The sequence below is a fragment of the Eumetopias jubatus genome, unplaced genomic scaffold, assembly GCF_037043125.1.
Source record: "Eumetopias jubatus isolate StellerSeaLion01/CBP00866 unplaced genomic scaffold, mEumJub1_p1.0 scaffold_7, whole genome shotgun sequence".
NCBI classification, from domain to species: domain Eukaryota; kingdom Metazoa; phylum Chordata; class Mammalia; order Carnivora; family Otariidae; genus Eumetopias; species Eumetopias jubatus.
The window spans coordinates 105,182,906-105,202,455 of record NW_028274813.1 but is presented as its reverse complement, the minus strand read 5'-3'; the positions used below and the strand labels follow the sequence as shown (position 1 = coordinate 105,202,455).

The following is a 19,550-nucleotide window of genomic DNA, read 5'->3' as shown; positions in this document are numbered from 1 at the left end:
TGCTAGTATCAACCCTTCTTACAGATAAACTGAAGCTGAGAGTGCTTAAGTAGCTTTCCCAAGGTCACACAACTAGTAAACAACAGCCAGGATTTAACCCCAAGTAGACTGGTTCCATAACCTCTCCACTTAACCACACTGAAAGAAGAATGAGGAGGGAGGCGCACCTGGGTGGCTCAGTCGGTTAAGCATCTGCCTTCAGCTCAGGTCATGATCTCAGGGTCCTGGTATCGAGCCCTGCATGGGCTCCGGACTCAGTGAGGAAGGAGTCTGCTTCTCCCTCTCCCTCTCTGCCCTCCCCCATGCTCGCTCGCTCTCTCCCTCCTCTCAAATAAATAAAATCTTAAAAAAAGGGGGGGCTGCCACTTCTATTTAAAAGAAATTATTAAAAATATAAATATTATAAAACTTTAAAAACTTAAGTGTGTACCAGCGCATAAATGAAGAGACCAATGGAAAAGGAAAGCCAGAAATATATGAGAATTTAGTATTGAAAAAGAATGAAGCCAAATATAGTTTAGTATTGGAAAAGGTGATACTTCAAATTAGAAAAAGAATATTTGGTAATAAATGGTATTTGATGTAGGAAAGATGTTAGGGTTTGAAGCCAATGGTAAGAAAGAACTCTTGAGACATCTTTGGTGCAAAAAGGTCGTTTTATAAAAGCTTGGGGACAGGACCCATGGGCAGAAAAAGCTGTACTGAGGTCATGAGGCGTGGCCCATTATGTGCTTTAAAGTTGGGAGGGTAAGGGATAGGGGAAGTCTCTAAGGAATTTGAAGCAAGGTTTTCAGGACCTTGAGGGGGGCTAGCTATTGTTGGGAAAAGTTATTTTTTACTGTCTAATAAAGCCTTAGTCATGAGACCCTTCAGATGTGTATCAGTAAGTCATATGGTTGGAGGACGTTTGCCAACATGTACCTTCGGGAGTAGAGATAAAGGAAATTTCCAAAGGTATTTTTTATATGTTAAAGTAGACTTACAGGATCCTGGGGGGTCAGGCCAAAATTACCTTTTGTCCTTAGCGAAGTATTAACATGGAGGCAGCTGAGTTCCTAGAGGAATGTCACTCTGCCTGTTTTAAGGACTTGTCAGTGGGCTTAGGTAGTAAGGAAGTTTCACTTTTCTTTTGCCTATTTTCCCACATCAGTATTGACAACTGAGTAATCTAGAAATGATACGTTATCTTACATAATAAATTTAAGATAAAAATTGAAGCCTTTAGTTTTTAAAATGATATAAGTAAAATGAATGTTATTAAAATTTTCTGAGAAATATTAGAGGCCCCTTGGGATGAGAGGTCATGCATTGATCGGTTCTATGGTATATGATGTAGTTTTGGAATGCTGGTGAGGTCCGGAGCCAACGGCGAAGAGAATTCTTGAGACATCTTTGATGCAAAAAGGTGATTTTATTAAAGCACGGGGATAGGACCCATGGGCAGAAAGAGCTGCTGCACTTGGGGTTGTGGGGAATGGCTAAATACTTGGGAGTTGGGGGAGGTGAGGAAAGAGAAGTGTCCAAAAGGACTTTGATATGCTAAAGACTCCCAGGATACTGGAGGCAGCGCTATTGTAAAATTAAGGTGGTTTTTCCCTCTAGCAAAGCATTAGCATTAAGATAGTTGGGCGTTTCCTCGATAGTTGTTGGCAAGGATGCGGAGAAACTTGGTGGGAACGCAAGCTGGTGCAGCCACTCTGGAAAACAGTATGGAGGTTTCTCAAAAAGTTGAAAGTAGAGCTACCCTACGACCCAGCAATTGCACTACTGGGTATTTACCCCAAAGATAAAAATGTGATCCAAAGGGGCATGTGCACCCCAGTGTTTATAGCGGCAATGTCCATAACAGCCAAACTATGGAAAGAGCCTAGATAGATGTCCATCGACAGATGAATGGATAAAGATGTGAGACACACACACACACACACACACACACACACACACACACACACACACACACACACGAATATTATGCAGCCATCAAAATGAAATCTTGCCATTTGCAACAACATGGATGGAACTAGAGGGTATTATGCTAAGCGAAATAATTAAAAAAACAATTATATGATCTCACTGTTACGTGGAATTTGAGAAAAAGCCAGAGGATCATAAGGGAAGAGGAAAAAATGAAATGATGAAACCAGAGAGGGAGACAAACCATAAGAGACTCTTGGGAAACAGGGTTGCTGGGGTGGAGGGGGGTGGAAGGGATGGCTGGGTGATGGATATTGGGGAGGGTATATGGTATAGTGAGCACTGTGAATTGTGTAAGACTGATGAATCAGACCTGTACCCCTGAAACAAATAATACATTATATGTTAATAAAAAAAATAAGATAGTTGGGAGTTTCCTGGAGGAATGTTATACTCTGCCTGCCTCAAGTATTTGTCAGTGGGCTTCAGGTTATAGGGAAATTTCATTTTATTTACATTCCCTTCTACCTTTGTTTTCTACATCACTATAGAGGGGAGGGTGATGTTAGGGCTCCAGGAAATTGAGTCTATGGGTTTCCAAAAGTTAGGCTAATAATGCTTTTTCCTTGTAAATCACTAAGACATTGGTGAACTGACAGAGAATCATGTCTTGCAGGACTGTGGTCTCTTAGTTAGCCATTTGTTTTTCCCTTCCCTTAGTTTTAGGGCAGCCAGCAGTGCCTGAGGAATGTCACACAAGTCCCACGAGGGGGGGGATTGTGTTTGTGGGGTGTCAGTTGTGCTTTGTCCTCAGCTTGCCTTCTGATCCTCATCAGTATAGATATGGACTCTTACCCAAGGGGTCCTCTATTATTGCTTTGAAAAGTAAAGATCTAATGTGATGCTGCAGCAATTGGACATCCAAAGTGGGGAGGGTGGGGGAGAACCTCAACCTAAGTTTCACACCTTATACAAAAATTAACTCAAAATGGATCACAGAGTTAAATGTAAACCTACAAAACTTTTAGAAAAAGCACAGGAGAAAGTCTTCAGGATTTAAATAGAGCTAAGAGTTCTTGATCTGACTCCAAAAGCATGATCCATAAAAAGAAACACTGCTAATTTGGACTTCACTAAAATTAAGAACTTATGTTCTATTTAAAAGCAAAAACAGGGGCGCCTGGGTGGTGCAGTCATTAAGCGGCTGCCTACGGCTCGGGTCATGATCCCAGGGTCCTGGGATCGAGCCCCGCACCGGGCTCCCTGCTCCGTGGGGAGTCTGCTTCTCCCTCTCCCACTCCCCCTGCTTGTGTTCCCTCGCTGTCTTTCTGTCAAAAATAAAATCTTTAAAAAAAAAAAAAGCAAAAACAAAAAAACCCCAACCCTGTTAAGAGGATTAAAAGACAAGCTATAAACTGTAAGAAAATATTTGTCGGCCACATATCAAAGGACTCATATCTAGAAGACAATTCTAAAATACCAACAGAAGGGGCGCCTGGGTGGCTCAGTCATTAAGCGTCTGCCTTCAGCTTGGGTCATGATCCCAGGGTCCTGGGATCCAGCCCCGCCTTGGGCTCCCTGCTCCGCGGGAAGCCTGCTTCTCCCTCTCCCACTCTTCCTGCTTGTGTTCCCTCTCTCGCTGTGTCTCTCTGTCAAGTAAATAAATAAAATCTTTAAAAAAAAATAAATAAAAACTAAACATGGATAATTGGCAGGGATGAGCCCCCCCCCCAGAGGAAACCACCCTTATAAAGGAGTCCTCCACCCTTTCCTATATGATAGGTGACAAAAACCTGATTGGATGACAGGCACAGGGAGGGTTAATCAGATTAAACAGCCTGTCAGCAAAGTCCACAAAATCCCCCTAGACTTAGAAACTCCAGTGGCAACCCTCTTAGGTCCCCTTCCTCCTTGGGTGTTTTGTGCTATTACTTTGCTATCTCTCAATAAACCTTGCTTTGCTGCCCACCACTGTCTAGTCTACCTCTTTATTCTTTGAAGCAGTGATGAGGGAACAGAAGGCAAGCTGAGGAAAAAGCCAAAGCTGGCACCCTACACCCTGCCCCCCGCCCCCACTTTGAGATATGACATTCCTCAGGCACTCCTGGCTGCCCTAAAGGAAAAACAAATGGTTAATTGATAGAGATCACAGTCCTGCAGGACAGGAGTCTCCCTCAGTTTACAAATGTCCTAGTGATTTAGAAGGAAGAAGCTTTCTTATCAATGGCCTAACTTCCAGAGACCTGTTAACAGTTACCTGAAGCCCTAACATCACCCTCCCCTCCATAAAATTAAGGGAGGCTGAGGCAGAAGGAAATGTAAATAAAATTGAATTTCTTTTGAACCTGAAGCCTATTGACAAAGACATGTGATAGGAATGTAACATTCCTCCAGGAAACAACCAGGCCTCCAGTATCCTGAGTCTTTAGCATATGACAGTCCTTCTGGACAACCCCTTTGTCCTCACCTCCCCAACTCCTGAGTATATAATCGGCCACTCCTCAAGACCACAGGGCAGCAGCTCTTTCTGCCCACGGGTCCTGTCCCCATGCTTTATTTAATAAACCACCATTTTGCACCAAAGATGCCTCAAGAATTCTTTCCTGGTCGTTGGCTCCGGACTCCACCCACTGAACCTTACCTATATTCCAAAACTGCATCAGCAGCGTGACCAAGAATCACAAGGCACCAACAGAGAAAAAAATCCTGCAACAATATGACCCTGCAATTGCACTCCTGGGCATTTATCCCAAAGAAACGGAGATTTATGTTCACATAAAAACCTGTATACAAATGTTTATAGCAGCTTTATTCATGATAACCCCAAAGTGGAAACAACCCAAATATCCTTCAATATGTGAATGGTTTTAAAAAGTGGTTTCATTTTATTCACACCTTTTTTGCATACTTCTATTGCAAGAAAAAGGAACACTATTGATGCAACCTGAATGAATCTTCAGAAAATTATGCTGAGTAAAAACAGAATCCCAAAAGGTTATGTACTGTATGATTCCATTTATAATTTTTTTTTAAGATTTTACTTTTTATCTGACAGAGATAGCATAAGCAGGGGAAGCGGCAGGCAGAGGAAGAGGAAGAAGTAGGCTTCCCGCTGAGCAAGGAGCCCAATGCGATTCGATGCGGGGCTCGATGCCAGGACCCTGGGATCAAGACCTGAGCCGAAGGCAGCTGCTTAACCGACTGAGCCACCCAGGCGCCCCTATATAACATTCTTGAAACGACCAAGTTATATAAAGGAGTACAGGTTAGTTGTTGCCAGAGGTTAAGGAAGGGAAGTGGGTGTCGCTATAAAGGGATCCTGGAAGCAATGATAGGGAAATGTTCTGTTTCTTGACTATATCAAAGTCAGTGTCTCAGTTGTAATATTCTACTACACTTTTGCAAGATATTTCCATTGGGAGGAACTGGGTGAAAAGTACACAAGATCTCCCTGTATTATTTCTTTCTTTTTTTTTTTTAATTTGAGAGAGAGAGAGAGAGAATGAGAGAGAGAGAGCACGAGAGGGAAGAGGGTCAGAGGGAGAAGCAGACTCCCTGCTGAGCAGGGAGCCCGATGTGGGACTCGATCCGGGGACTCCAGGATCATGACCTGAGCCGAAGGCAGTCGCTTAACCAACTGAGCCACCCAGGCGCCCTCCCTGTATTATTTCTTACAACTGCACATGAATCTACATTATCTCAAAATAGTTTAATTTTAAATAACTAATCTTGTGGCATGGCCTTTACTTCCTCTCCAGCTTAAAACCCTCCAGTGGTTTCCCATTGTTTTTAAGATAGTAGATCCTGGAATGCTATGATCTGTCCTCCCAGGCTCCCTCCAGGCTTTCTGGGCTCCATCAGACATGGAGAACAAAGGCAAAAGGAAAGGTAGATCAAATTAATTTCCTTAAAATTTGCAGCCCATTGACAAATACTCGAGACAGGAGAGTAGGACATTCCTCCAGGAACTCCCAATTATCTTCAAGTTAATGCTTTGCGAGAGGCAAAAAGCAACCTTAGCTTGACCATGGCCAGGCCTCCAGGATCCTGTCAGTCTTCTTTAACATATGAAAATCCTTTTGGAAATTTCCTTTTGTTTCTACCCCCACCCCAACTTAAAAGTATATAACCAATCCCAGCTCTTTCTGCCCATGGGTCCTGTCCCTGTGCTTTAATGAAACCACATTTTATGCACCCAGAACCTCTCAAGAATTCTTTCTTGACTGTTAGCTTCAGGACCCCAGCATCACATCCTTTCCATACTGGTACTCTTTCGTTCCCAGACTAGACCTACTATCTACTGGAGTTTTTGCAAATGCTGTTCCTATCTGAACTGTGCTTCTCTCTCTTCTATTTATATCCTACTTACCAGAAGGCTGAAATTCTTAGGACAGTCTCTCCTAATTTGACTAAGTCGAAATCTCCTATAAGCTATTCTTGCCCAGTGTTTTCCTCTTTGTTAGAACTTCCATTCGCCGCTGCACCTCTGCATTTGTCTGCACGATTACTTGATTAATGTGTTTTTTTAGTAGACAGGTAGTTTCACGAGGGAAACTGTATCTGTTAGTTACAATGTTTGCAAGGCAGCTGGCTCCGCACATAGAACGCTCAATAAGAGCAGTATTTAGAAATTGAAGAACTGAATGAATGCCCACAAATGCGGCGGGGCTCTCGGGCCGGCGCGTCCCATTGGCGTCGCGCGTGTACTACGTCACTTCCTCCCCGGAAGACACCCTTTCTAGGGGAACCGCTCAAATTCTGTCACTGCTCAGACTCCCTCCGTCGTGGATATGGCTCTGCCGCCCTTCTTCGTCCCGGGTCGCCCAGGCCCGCCGCCTCCGCAGCCGCCGCCTCCCGCTCCCTTCGGCTGTCCGCCACCGCCGCTGCCCTCGCCGGCTTTCCCGCCGCCTCTTCCCCAGCGGCCCGGCCCCTTTCCGGGGGCCTCCGCCCCCTTCCTCCAGCCCCCGCTGGCTCTGCAGCCCCGGGCCTCCGGGGAAGCCTCTCGAGGCGGCGGCGGTAGCGGCGGTGGCGTCTTCTACCCGGTGCCGCCACCACCGCTGCCCCCGCCGCCGCCCCAGTGCCGGCCCTTCCCGGGGACCGACGGTGGCGAGCGGCCGCGACCGCCACCGCCCGGCCCGGGGCCGCCCTGGAGCTCGCACTGGCTTGAGGCACCGCCGCCGTCCGACGTACTCGGGGACGCGGCCCTGCAGCGCCTGCGCGACCGGCAGTGGCTAGAGGCGGTGTTCGGAACCCCGCGGCGGGCCGGCTGCCCGGTGCTTCCGCGCGCGCCCGCCGGGCCCAGCCTGGGCGAAGTGCGCGCGCGGTTGCGCGGGGCTCTGCGCCTGGTGCGGCGGCTGCGCGACCTGGGCCAGGCCCTGCGCGAGGCCGAGGCCGATGGCGCGGCTTGGGTACTGCTGCATGCCCAGGCCGCGCCGCTGCGCGCCCAGCTGGCCGAGAGACTACAGCTGCTGACCCAGGCCGCCTATGTGGGTGAGGCGCGGCGGAGGTTGGAGAGGGTCCGGCGCCGCCGCCTGCGGCTTCGCGAGAGGGCCCGGGAACGCGAAGCCGAGCGGGAGGCTGAGGCCGCGCGAGCAGCGGAGCGCGAGCAGGAGATTGACCTTTGGAGGGTCAAGTGCGTGCAGGAGGTGGAGGAGAAGAAGCGGGTAAGAGCAGCAGCAGATGCGCCGGGACTGGAGGTAGTGATGTTTGGAACCGTAAGGGCCGTGAGGCTTTGCGCTGTCGTTTCCCATGTTTAAGCCTCCTTTTACTCATTCGTAAAATAAAAAGGTAGCCAGGCTTTCCGACCTCGTCTTTATGTTGATTGCGTGTAAATGACGCATAGTACAAAACACAAATGCTCTAGGTGAACTGCGGGTCCTGTAAATACAAAGTATAGGATTACACAGTGGCGTTGCAGGGCTTACAGAAGCCCTGTCTCCTGCTACAATGTTTTGTCCACTTACTAACGTTCAAGGCGAACAAAAATCTGGGTCCTTGTTTCTTGTATTGGTCCGCTGATTTTAATACAAAATATAGAGCACTTGGTGCCTTACCCTAATTGGCTGATGGGGCAGTAGTGATGACTTTCCCAGGATTCCTTTGTTTAGGAATTTTAAACCACATATCCCCAGGTTTAACAGTGGTGTTTTTGAGCACTTGCTGCATACTAGACACTATGCTAAAGCCTTTGCATATGCCAGATCTTTAATCCCTGTAACAACGCTGAGAGGTAAACCATATTCTCGCCATTTTACAGATTAGGAAATTGAGGTGTAGAGAAGCTAACTTGCCAACAATCACATGCTGGTTTGTAGCAGTTTTACTCCTGATCTGAGCCCAGGTTGGCTGATTCCAAAGTCTTGATCTTACGTAGGGGCCAGGGTGAAAATGGAAATTGATCAGATAGTTGTTGAAGGCATTCTCATTATTTCTGAGTGCCTCTAGGTGCCTGCCGCCCTCCCTTCACTCTACAACCAGCTAGGGTTTCCTCCCTCCTCTTCCTCCTTGTGTCTGTTACTGCCCTAGAATCTGATATAACTCCCCACTGAAATGTGATGGCAAGATTTGTTTTCACACCTCCAGGAATATCTGTGCTTTAAAGGAGAATACTTGGAGGCAGCACCATATTCTAAGGGAGTTAGCATCAGTTCCACAGACATTTAATAAGGACCCATTATGTGCCAGACCCATTGCTGGTGATAGGGATGAATAGGATATAGTGCTTGTCCTTGAGGGGCTTAGAGCCTCAGGGGGACCATGTCTGTCCAGCATGGTATGTGTTAGGGTTTCAACTGTAGGTGCTATAGAATCCAGAGAAGGAATATCCAGCCCTTTGGGGGATGGTGTAAGGGAAGACTTTGTGGATGATATTGTGACATCTGAACTGAGTCTTAAAGGAGATGTCGAAGCCAAGTGAAAGCAACAGGTGCAGTTCCAGGCAGAGAGGGTAATAGAAGCAGAAGAGGGAAACAGCATGGTATGGTTGTAATGGTGGAATTACAGGCATTATTTGAAGATGGGAAGAGAGTTTTAGGCAAAAGGATCTTTCTTACCATCCACATGAGGAACCAGAGTCATTTTGTCTACATGTGAACCAACTTAAGAAGAGTAGGATAGGGTCTTCAGTGTTTGAAAGGCTGTCATGTCAAAAGATCGTAGGCACTTAAGAACAGTGGAGTACAAGCCACACGTGTTGTGTGTCACTGACAGAATTGTAGAGTCCTGGGCCCTTCCAACCCATTCCTTATCTTCCCTCCTAGTCTGAATCTTTAGGTCTGGGAGTCTACATTTTTAATAAGAGAGCCCCAACTTAAAGTTGATGCAGATGTTCCTTGGACTACACTTGAAGAAATTCCAAGGAAGAAACAAAGATCAGCACCCGCATGGAAACTGCAGAGAAGATAATCCCTTGGCTGGACCAGTGTAGGAGAGGAATTTCGTCCAGCCTAGGAAATTGAGATGGAGATCCAGTAGAAACTCTCAACCCTGCAACTGTCTGATCTGAAATCTACCTTCTAGGCAGCTGTTCTTTGCTGTTCCTAATACTAGGGTCTTTCTCATGGACTCTCTTTTCCAGGAGCAGGAACTTAAAGCTGCTGCTGATGGTGTCTTATCTGAAGTGAGGAAAAAGCAAGCAGACACCAAAAGAATGGTGGACATTCTTCGGGCCTTGGAGAAATTGAGGAAGCTCAGGAAAGAGGCAGCAGCAAGGAAAGGTAACCATGGCTTTGCATTTATACTTGTATTTATTCCTCGATTGCCCTGCTCCTTCCCTTTCTTTACCCTAGCCCCCCCAAAATTTTTGAAGGAAAAATGTTTGATAATTTTTTTCACCCAATAGAGTAATAAAGCTTGTCAGCAGTACCTCAGAACTTTTGAAGCAGAAGCCTCAGACTTTGTTTACCCCTTTGTTGACAAGGTTGAAAAGAGGGGCAGGTGTGGGAACCCACTATGCTGTCTTTCCTTTGATTCATCATTCCCACCCCAGGCATTCCTGGCTACGCTTCTCTGAGTGAGGTTTGCAGGGCTGGTCACCTTTGCCCAAGTACCAAGGCAAAAGCTATTCTACCTTTACTAGGTATTTCAGAAGGTGTTGAAAACTTGGCATGCCCCTTCAGATAGGTTTCCAACCTGAAACATGATATTTATAAGAGGTGTGAATGGTTGGTCAGGACAGGGAGTACCTTGCAGACTGCTTGGATGTCCTCAGCTTACATGCTTTTGGATCAGAAAACCTTAGTCATCTCCTCTTGCCTCTAGAGGGAGCGTTAGTTTTCTAGAAGATCCCAGTTGTGCTTTCAACATTTGCCTTTTTTTTTTTTTTTTAAGATTTTATTTATTTATTTGACAGAGAAAGAGCACAAGCAGGGGGAGCGGCAGGCCAAGGGAGAGGGAGAAGCAGGCTCCCCAAGGAGGAGGGAGCCCAGTGTGGGGCTCGATCCCAGCACCCTGGGATCATGACCTGAGCTGAAGGCAGCCGCTTAACCAACTGAGCCACCCAGGCGCCCCAACATTTGCCTGTCTTAATCTTTACTCTTGCCAGTCTGTTCGTGTGGAGGGCCCTCAGTTTCATCTTAAGTTCATTTTAAGTTCTCACTATCCTTCAAAACTAAATACAGATTCAACATTGTCCATCCTTCCCTGATCTGGGCTGAGGGGACCTCCTTCTCACTTGCACCTGGTTTGGACCACGTGCTGCCTTATTTAGTGGGCTATAGGCCATTGATATTCACCAGGGATATTTGAGAACACACAAATTAGCAATTACCATGATAGCAAATGACTTCCCCTGTGTGGTTTAACATATAAATGAAACTTGTGAGTCAGACCCTTAATAAAGTTTCACTGGGATGTGACCATTGTGTATTCAGCCAAGCTCGTTCACTAGCTAAGTGATTAGCTTCTGCGTGCCAGCCTTTAGAGTGGCTGATTCAAATTCAGGCCTTGGAAGCAGATGACCCCATAGCACATGAGTCAAAGGGGAGTTTGCATCTACAGTGTCTACCGTTATCTCTTCCTTAGGGAATGAAAACCTGAGGGCTATTATTTAATATTCTCCTACTTCATGTCCTCTGTGAGATGTGTGGTCAGTGAACTTTTGCTAAGTAGATTTCTTAGCATAATTTCTCACTATTAGTCTTTCTCACTTTGGTCCAGAAGAAGGAGGAAATTTGGAGGAATTGTGATATATAAAAATAAGTAGCTTCTGTAGAGTTAATGGACTTGAATGTAAAATGATTTGGTAACTAGCTGCTAGTTGCATTATATGCTTAAAACTTTTCCCTCAAGGTGTGTGTACTTCCAAGTAAAGGCTGAGAGAATGAGGCTGGATGTGTAAGCAGGGCCACATTGCAAAGTGTCTTCGGGGCCAGACTAGACTTCTCACCTATGCTTAAAGCTGAGGGGAACCATTGAAGGATTGTAAGCAGAAAGTGAAATGACAGCAATGATCAGTGCTGGTGGAGCAGAGAAAGGTTTGGAGCATCTAGGAGGGAGGGAGAAAAGGAGAGACTGAGAAGGCTGTTCAGTAGTCTGGGCATGGATAATACGGGAGTGTGAACTAAGGGTCAGATGATGAGTTGGAGAAGAGTAAATGGATTTAAGAAATAGGAATAAAGGAGAGAGAGAGAGTGTATAAGTAAATAATTTGGGGAAGTCAGCAATGGGAGGAGGAACAGATTTGGGGTTGGCGAGTTCAGTTTGGAACACGGTAAGTTTGAGGTGCCTGTGGTACATCCTGGTTAAGAGGTCATCAGCATGTAGCCACAAGTAGGCATGACCTTAAGGAGGTTGTATAGTACAAGGTGAGGGCCAAAAAGACAAAATCCTGGGGAATGTCAAAATCCAGTTGGATAAAGGGGTGGCCACAAGAGAGGTGAGAGAAGTAAAAGGAGAAGGTAGGTCCCCTCCCTCCTTCTGAAAAGTGGCAATGCTCAGAGAAATTATGTTATCTTGGGCAGGTTACCCAAACATCTCTTTGCCTTGGTTTCCTCATCTATAAGAAGGGAATAATGATAGTACCTAAAGACTGAGGAACTTCCATGGCAGTTAGTACCCAATAGATCATCAGTGAACTATGCTGGGTGCATTTCAGCAGATTGGTATGGGTAGAAACCAGAATAGACTAGATTAAAGAGAGAATAGGAGGTAAGAAAAGCAAACAGTGAGTTGAACTTACTAACATTTGCCTGGGAAAAAAGGAGAGAGCAAGATCAGTATCTGACAGTGTAAAGGGGTGGGGTGGTAATCTTAGGATCATGGGGAAAATTTGAACATGTTTAATTGCCGAGCAAAAGAGTGAGTAGAGGGAGAGGGTCAGAGAGAAGCAGAAGGGTTAGTTGATGACTCAGGGTCCTACAGGAGGTAGGGAGACTCCTGATCCCAGGTGGTGGAGGGATTAACCTAAGTGTAGAAGGATCCACCTTTTTTTTTTTTTTTTAAGATTTTATTTCTCCATTTATTTGATGGAGAGAGAGAGTACAAACAGGGGGAGTGGGAGAGGAAGAAGCAGGCTTCCCGCTGAGCAGGGACCCCGATGAGGGGCTCAATCCCAGGACCCCGGGAACATGACCTGAGCCGAAGGCAGACGCTTAATGACTGAGCCACCCAGGCGCCCCTAGAATGATCCATCTTCCACTGGAATGAAAATGAAGGAGACAAGGATGGGTAGTCATGTGAAAGAGTGAAATTAGGGGCCGAAAGTTAAAGAGATGTCCTGCCTACTAGCCTGTTTTCTCTGAGATCGGTTAGACGGTTTGCTTCAGAGACAGTAGAGAAGGAAGGCTTTAGGAGAGCAGTAAAGGTTTGAGATAACTGCTGTGAAGAATGAGTACGAGCCAACTAGAGACCCATGGGAGTATGGTTGTAGGGAGGTGCTGTGGGCGCAGCTGATGTCGTTGTGTACTGGCACTAGATCATACATAATCAGATGACTTCTCCCAGGAGTGCTCTGCGACTGGCAGGCGAGCACAGGGCTGTTAGGGTTTTGCTTTAAGAGTGACCATAAGTTGTGGTGAGGATGAGTAGAAGGGGGGTGGATTTGGATACATTCGCTTGGAGGTATTAGTGAAGCTGACAGTCTCCAGATGAGTGCACTGGAAGGGTAGAAGGTCCTAGTCAGAGAAGAATCATGCTTAAGACTTTAGAGGTAGCAGATTTTTTTCTCACTATGGCCAAGGTTCAAAGACCAGACAAAGCCCTAAGGTGTGGGGGGCTGAAGGGAAAAGAAGGCATTGGTATGTAGGAGCTGCAGGAGCTGGAGGAGTGAGTGGGAGAGGTGGAGGGAACCTAAACCATGTCAGTACTTGGGGTCAAGAGAAAGACTGGGTGAGGATTGCCATTTCTGAGGAAATGTGTCATGGAGATCAGAAGTGATCAATGAAAGGTTGGTGGAGGCGTGGGTTCGTGGTGCAGGCCCAGCAGCCTGAGATGGGGGCAGGCCACCATTCCTCTTGGGGTTTTGGGGGGGGCACTTTGGGGCTGATGGAGTGTCTGTATTTTGGCTGTACTGGCAGATTTTAGTACTATCTGGCCCTTTACAGAAAAAGTTCGCCAATTCCTGGTCTAGGTAAAAAATTAAACAATCATGAAATTATTACGAAACAGGGTAGTGACAGCTTGAGTTTCTCAGTGCATAAGAATTTTGTGTGTATTTGGAAAATAGTTGGCAACTTAATAGAAGATGGATTTGAGTTGTAGAGTTTCTATAGTTGGGACTGAGTGATTGGAAACCTGTCCAAGCAAAGCAGTCATGAGAAAATGACCTGGGGAAATGTTAGCCTTGGAGGTGAGGATAGGAGAGCGAATTCCACAACCACCTAGTGGGGATGGTTGAAGGAGAAAAGAATCAGACCTCCAAAGACCTTGATCAGCTCTTTTAGGAAGCAGTTTAGTAGCACATTTAGGCGATCCTGGAAGTACTCATAAACATTTCTTCTCTTGAGGATTTATCTTACAGAAATAATCTATAGAAGGAAAAAAGTAACATGCCCAATAACAGTATATCATAATAGGACATTTGGAACAGCCTAAGTGTCCAGGAGTAGGGAGTTTGTTAAGCAAATTATGGTACATTGATTTGATGAAAGAGGAATAGAGCCATTCATTAATTATAAAGACTGGAGAAGAATGTAGAGAATTGAAATGGAGATGTAGAAATTCCACATATTATGTTGAACTATGTGACACTGCTAATGTATGGATGAACAGAATGACTGCAGGCTCAACAGGGGGAAATAAAAATGGTTGATTGTGTTCATGGTGTTCGAATTTTTTTCTTCCTTGTATCTGGTATTGTTAAGATGCTTCCATAATAAGTACATTTGCCTTTAAAATCTTTGAGGACTAACAGGATGGCCAATACCCACATCACTCCAGGATGAATCACCAGCAGCTTCAGCAGCTTTTCTATCGCAGGGCCGTGTGGTAGTGAGTGCACAGCTGCGCCCCACTCAAGTGTTCATTAAATTTTAAAACATTTTTCTTATGAAATTTTTTTAAAGATTTTGTTTGTTTGTTTATTTGGGAGAGAGCACAAGCCAGGGGAGGAGAAGAAGGAAAGGGAGAAGCACACTCAGTGTGGAGACTGACTCGGGGCTTGATCTCCTGATCCTGAGATTACGACCTGAGCCGAAATCAAGAGTCGGTTATGCGTCTGCCTTCGGCTCAGGTTGTGGTCCTGGAGTCCTAGGATCGAGCCCCGCATTGGGCACCCTGCTCAGTGCGGAGTCTGCTTCTCCCTCTCCCTCTGACCTCCCCCCCACCGGCTCCTTCTCTCTTTCTTTCTCTCTCAAATGAATAAATAAAAAATGTTTTAAAAAAATTTCTCTCATGCACAAAAATAGAACATCTAAATCAAATACACATAGTCAACTATGATGCCATTATCACACATAACAAAATTAGTAATAATCCTTTGATATCACCTACTAACTAGTCTATAATCAAATGTTCCCAATTGTGGCACTAGCTATGTTGCCTATCCTATTAGCTGACCTCACATTTAAATCAGGGTGACTAACCATCCCAGGTTTCCCAGGATGCTGTGCTTTCAATATTAAAACTGGGCAAACTGAAATATTTGGTCACTCTACACTAAGCAGCAGACTGTGAGGTGAGTGTGGTTGGTTGTATGTATTTCTTCCTCATTATCCAAGTGTGTTCTCCCAGAACTTCAGACTCTGTTAGCAGAATTGTTTATTAGTTGAGCCTGGGAGCCTGTGCTGTGGGCGTATCAGAGTGAAAGAAGTATAAGATATTTCTCTCTAGTGAGCTCACAGCCCAAAGGATTAAAGCCATTAGAAATAAACTCAGGTTAAGTGGTAAGGTCCAGAGAGAGGAGTTAGGGAAAGTCAGGGTGGGGTCAGATTAATTGGAGACTCAAGATCACATTGAGCCTTGCAAATTCATAATGTAAGTAGGACTTTGAGTCTCTTACTAGAACACAGATTTGGGGATAAAAAGTTTTATCTAAAATGCCATTTGGATCTCTGCCTAGGGGTCTGTCCTCCAGCCTCAGCAGATGAGACTTTTGAGCATCATCTTCAGCGACTAAGAAAACTCATTAAAAAACGCTCTGAATTATATGAAGCTGAAGAGAGAGCCCTCAGAGTCATGTTGGAAGGAGAACAAGAGGAAGAGAGGAAAAGAGAATTAGAAAAGAAACAGAGGAAAGAAAAAGAGAAATTTTTACTTCAGAAGCGTGAAATTGAGTCCAAGTTATTTGGGGATCCAGGTAAGTTCCTCTGTAACCAGGGGAGAAAAGGAAAATACTAGATTGGCAGCTCTTTTTCCTCATGGATGATCTCAACCTAAGCTAAGCAGCAAATGGCACCTTCAAGATTTGAAATTCTAAACTGTGTACTAGAAATCATGGATAAAGATGAAATATTTGATCACATTGTCATATCGTCATAGTCCTAAGCTCAGTCAGCTTGCATTGAGAAATACACTCTAGATAAGAAGTGTGATGATGTGGTAACGTGCCTTTTCTTTTTCAGATGAGTTCCCACTCGCTCACCTCTTGCAACCCTTCCGACAGTATTACCTCCAAGCCGAGCACTCCCTGCCAGCACTCATCCAGATAAGGTCAGAGGGGCACTCTCCATGTTTCCTTCCCCTTGGGTAGCAAGAAGTACTTGAGGTGCTTGTGTTGTTGAGGTCTATTGCTATCTCTCTCTCTTTTTTTTTTAATTTCTTACTGGTTTATGTAAGGTTTCTAGGTACTAAGGATGCCACACATGCCTTTAGTCCTCAGTCCTTGAGAAGTAGTAGATGTCTCTGTTTTAACAGGTGAAGAAACTGAAACTCAGGTTGTGATTTGCCCAACAAGTATTGGCTCATGCTATAGCTCTTGTACTGACTTAAAGGATTGGCTTCCTTTTCCTAATTCTCTTCTGCTGCTAAACAGACCAAGGGAAGGAAACCCTCCCTGCCTACTTGCCTGTAGAGGCTGTTTAAGGCCCATACCAGCTGTGAGTTCCTACAGGTCAAAGCCAGCAGAGCTAGGAACAAGGAATCTCATCTTAATCTGCAGTTACTAATGAGTTGGGCCAAGTTTTCAGCTGTCTGGGTCTCACTTTCCTCACCTACAAAATGTAAATGGTGGACTAGAATGTGGCCTTCAAACTTCAGCAGTAGCGTTCTTCCCAAAGACAGTCTTCTGAAAAATCCATTTGTAAAATAGTTGGAATGACTGGGTTCCGTAGGCAGTTCAAATCTGTTATTGAGTGGAAGCACTTTGTTGTTTCCTAGATTTCCCCAGAACATCTGCTTGGGGCCTAGCGGTCTTGAAAGCCTGGTTTGAAAATCACTGGACTAAGTGATCGCTCAGGTTCCTTCCATAGCTCTAATGATGCTTTTTAGCATACCAAGTTTGTGTTCTGGGAAAAGTATATTTCTGGCTAACATACAAGTTTTAGCTTTTAAACATAAGTACAGTCGATTCTCATTATTCACAGTAGCTATGTTCTATAAAGCTGCAGGTACTGAATTAGAGAATACTGGACTGCTACCCCTCAAAGAAATACAGGGTTAGGTTCCTGTGAGCCTGAAGCCACAATGTTTTCATCAACCGATCAATATATAACATCGTTTTACATGGATTTCTTTTTAAAAACACCTTACTTAATATATATTGTCGATTCATTAACATTGAACTCCTAGCTAACAGCATTGTAACTCCTTCAACATAGCTTCTCTAGCAAGCATGTATTCTCCATAAGACATACCCCAGCCTTCTCACGCTAGCTAGCACTGCAGCAATATACCTGGGGGCCATCTTACAAAGCAAAGGCACCAGTAAAAGCACAAATATGAGGAAAATGTGGTACTAAATAGACTGTAGAAAGGACACACAGTATGAGGCTGAAAACAAGAAGACAGTGTCACCTTATTCAACCTCAGTTGGGAATGTGCCTGTCAGGGACTCAGATTTTTCATTGCTCTGTGCATGTTGGCAAGTGGCCACGAAAGCACCACAAGTAATGATTGTGGGGTTACAAACGAATTTTCGTGAATAGGCAAATTTGCAAACATGGAACCTGCAAATAATGAGGATCAACTGTATATTATTTGGTTATCCATAAGATTGTAAGTTCTTTGCAGTTATTTGCCCTTCATATGTACATTTAAGAAATACGGTCTTTTGCATAATGCCTAGAAGTCAAGTTCTTTAGTGGACTAGTAGTACATCAGTCATTTGAAAGCTAAGTCCTGAAATAGAGTATTTAGTTGCTAAACATCTTGCTTGGAATAAAACAGAAATAAACAGTTGTTCTACAATGTTCTTATTAAGGCATGATTGGGATCAGTACCTGGTGCCATCTGATCATCCCAAAGGCAACTCCGTTCCCCAAGGATGGGTCCTTCCCCCGCTCCCCAGCAACGACATCTGGGCAACGGCCATTAAGCTGCATTAGTAAAGATGCTCCAGGAGTGGTCCGGCCAAGGCTCTTTCCAGCTCTAAATACTAGTGATGCCACCATCTTCTTGTGCTGTAGACTAAACCACAACCTCTAAACTCCGTGTGGCATTGCCCTACCCAGAAGTTACGTTTTCCTTGCGTGCTCTGTCCTGGCCGGAGATGCCTCTTGAATCAGGAGATTAATATGGTTCTTCAGGGAAGGACCTAGGTGAACTGGGGTTATTACCACAGGCAGTGGCCTTGGTTCACCAAATTTGCCTCTGTTTTAAAGGGGCTTGGTACAGAGTGACTTGCTAATTTACTCTTAACTGCCTTGTGTGGTGATGGGTAAGTACACTCCATACACTCAACGCAAGTGTGCACTGGGTAGACTTAGCAGCCCTTCCCCCAGTACTGAGTGTGAAGGCAGGCTTGATACAAAACCTCCTTACCCTCCCTACCCAGAGAACTCTCTGACTTCTAGGAGGAAAGGTCAGAAATGCCTTATCTTTGGTTTTGTGACTCGCACTTTTGGTGCAACTTGAGAGGCTGCAGGCTAGGCTGCCAGAAAAGCTCAGTGACCTAGTCTGGTAGTCCTGCAGAGAACATTGGATTGTGGTTTAATGGATAATGGCTGCATTTTCCCGTGTGAGAAGGATCCTAACAAAAACACCTGTTTTTTAAGTTCCTGGAGGTCTTAGATGTTCAGAATCCCCAGTGATAGACATTTATTTCCCTATGGGAGTGGGACCGTAACCTCACTCAGTCACATTGTAGGGGCCGGTATAGCTGTGGAATTTTCTTAGAAACTCAAGCTTCCAAAAACACCTATGTAGTTAAAGCTGGGAGGAAAGCAGATAAAAATAAAATCAAATTTATTTTTTTATATTCATTAATAAATGCTGTTGTGCCTGGAAATGATTGATCATATAACATGTCAGGGGTTTGTTTTGTTTTGCTCTTTGTCATCTGTTGTGTTATTTATATTTCCAAAAAGCTGAATAAATACCACTTTTATTTTTTAGCTTGAGCCTTTGCCCCCAAATTTGTTCCTTACCAAATCACTGCACACACTTTCACACTGATGAAACACATTTTCACTCCAAAATGCAAATTTGTGAAATAGACATTTGCTATAGGGAGGTGAACCTCAAGCACCAAACTTTGTGGAATCTAACTCTGGGTAAGCAGGAAAGGACACCAACTTTGGAAACGATTTCATGTGGTTGGAAGCTCTGGGGTGTAGCATGCTAACACCTTTGTTCTTTTTCTGTTGAATCTGCACTGTTAAATTTATATATTCTGCGTTTCAGAGTTAAAGGATAGGATATGAGGGCCAGCACTCCAAAGTGTATGCCTAAGCTCATAAACCTTAAAATCTAATGTGATTAGCCTCACATAACCCCATAAGCCTGTGTGTCCTTTTGTTATAAATCTCCACCATTTACTCTCTGATGAGCTGCAGAAAGAGTAGAAATAAAAGATGAATTGTATGATGTTTTCAGTATCCAGGCAGCCTTGTCACTAAGACATCTGCATTGATGGGAGCACGAGTGTGAAGCAGAGATTCAGGAAAACTCAGAACCCAAGGGGCATTTAACCCCAGGTGGAAAAAAAACATTCCCTCTTTCCTCGTTCAGCTTCTGCAAAGTTTTAATAAAGTAAACATTACTTTTGTCGTTTGTTTGGTTTTGTTTTAGAAGTTTTTCCTGGTTTATTGCCTTGCGTGGCGGTA

General features: G+C 44.7%; 1 protein-coding gene across 1 annotated transcript; it reads left to right on the top strand.

Annotated features, from left to right (window-relative positions):
• The first annotated feature begins 6,668 nt into the window (after positions 1–6,668).
• PDCD7 (programmed cell death 7) lies at positions 6,669–18,839 on the top strand. Its single transcript, XM_028100467.2, has 5 exons — positions 6,669–7,577; positions 9,491–9,629; positions 15,410–15,646; positions 15,912–15,999; positions 17,708–18,839. The coding sequence occupies exons 1-5, from the start codon at positions 6,705–6,707 to the stop codon at positions 17,829–17,831; spliced, it is 1,461 nt and encodes a 486-aa protein (XP_027956268.1). The 5' UTR covers positions 6,669–6,704; the 3' UTR covers positions 17,832–18,839.
• The last annotated feature ends 711 nt before the right edge of the window (positions 18,840–19,550 follow it).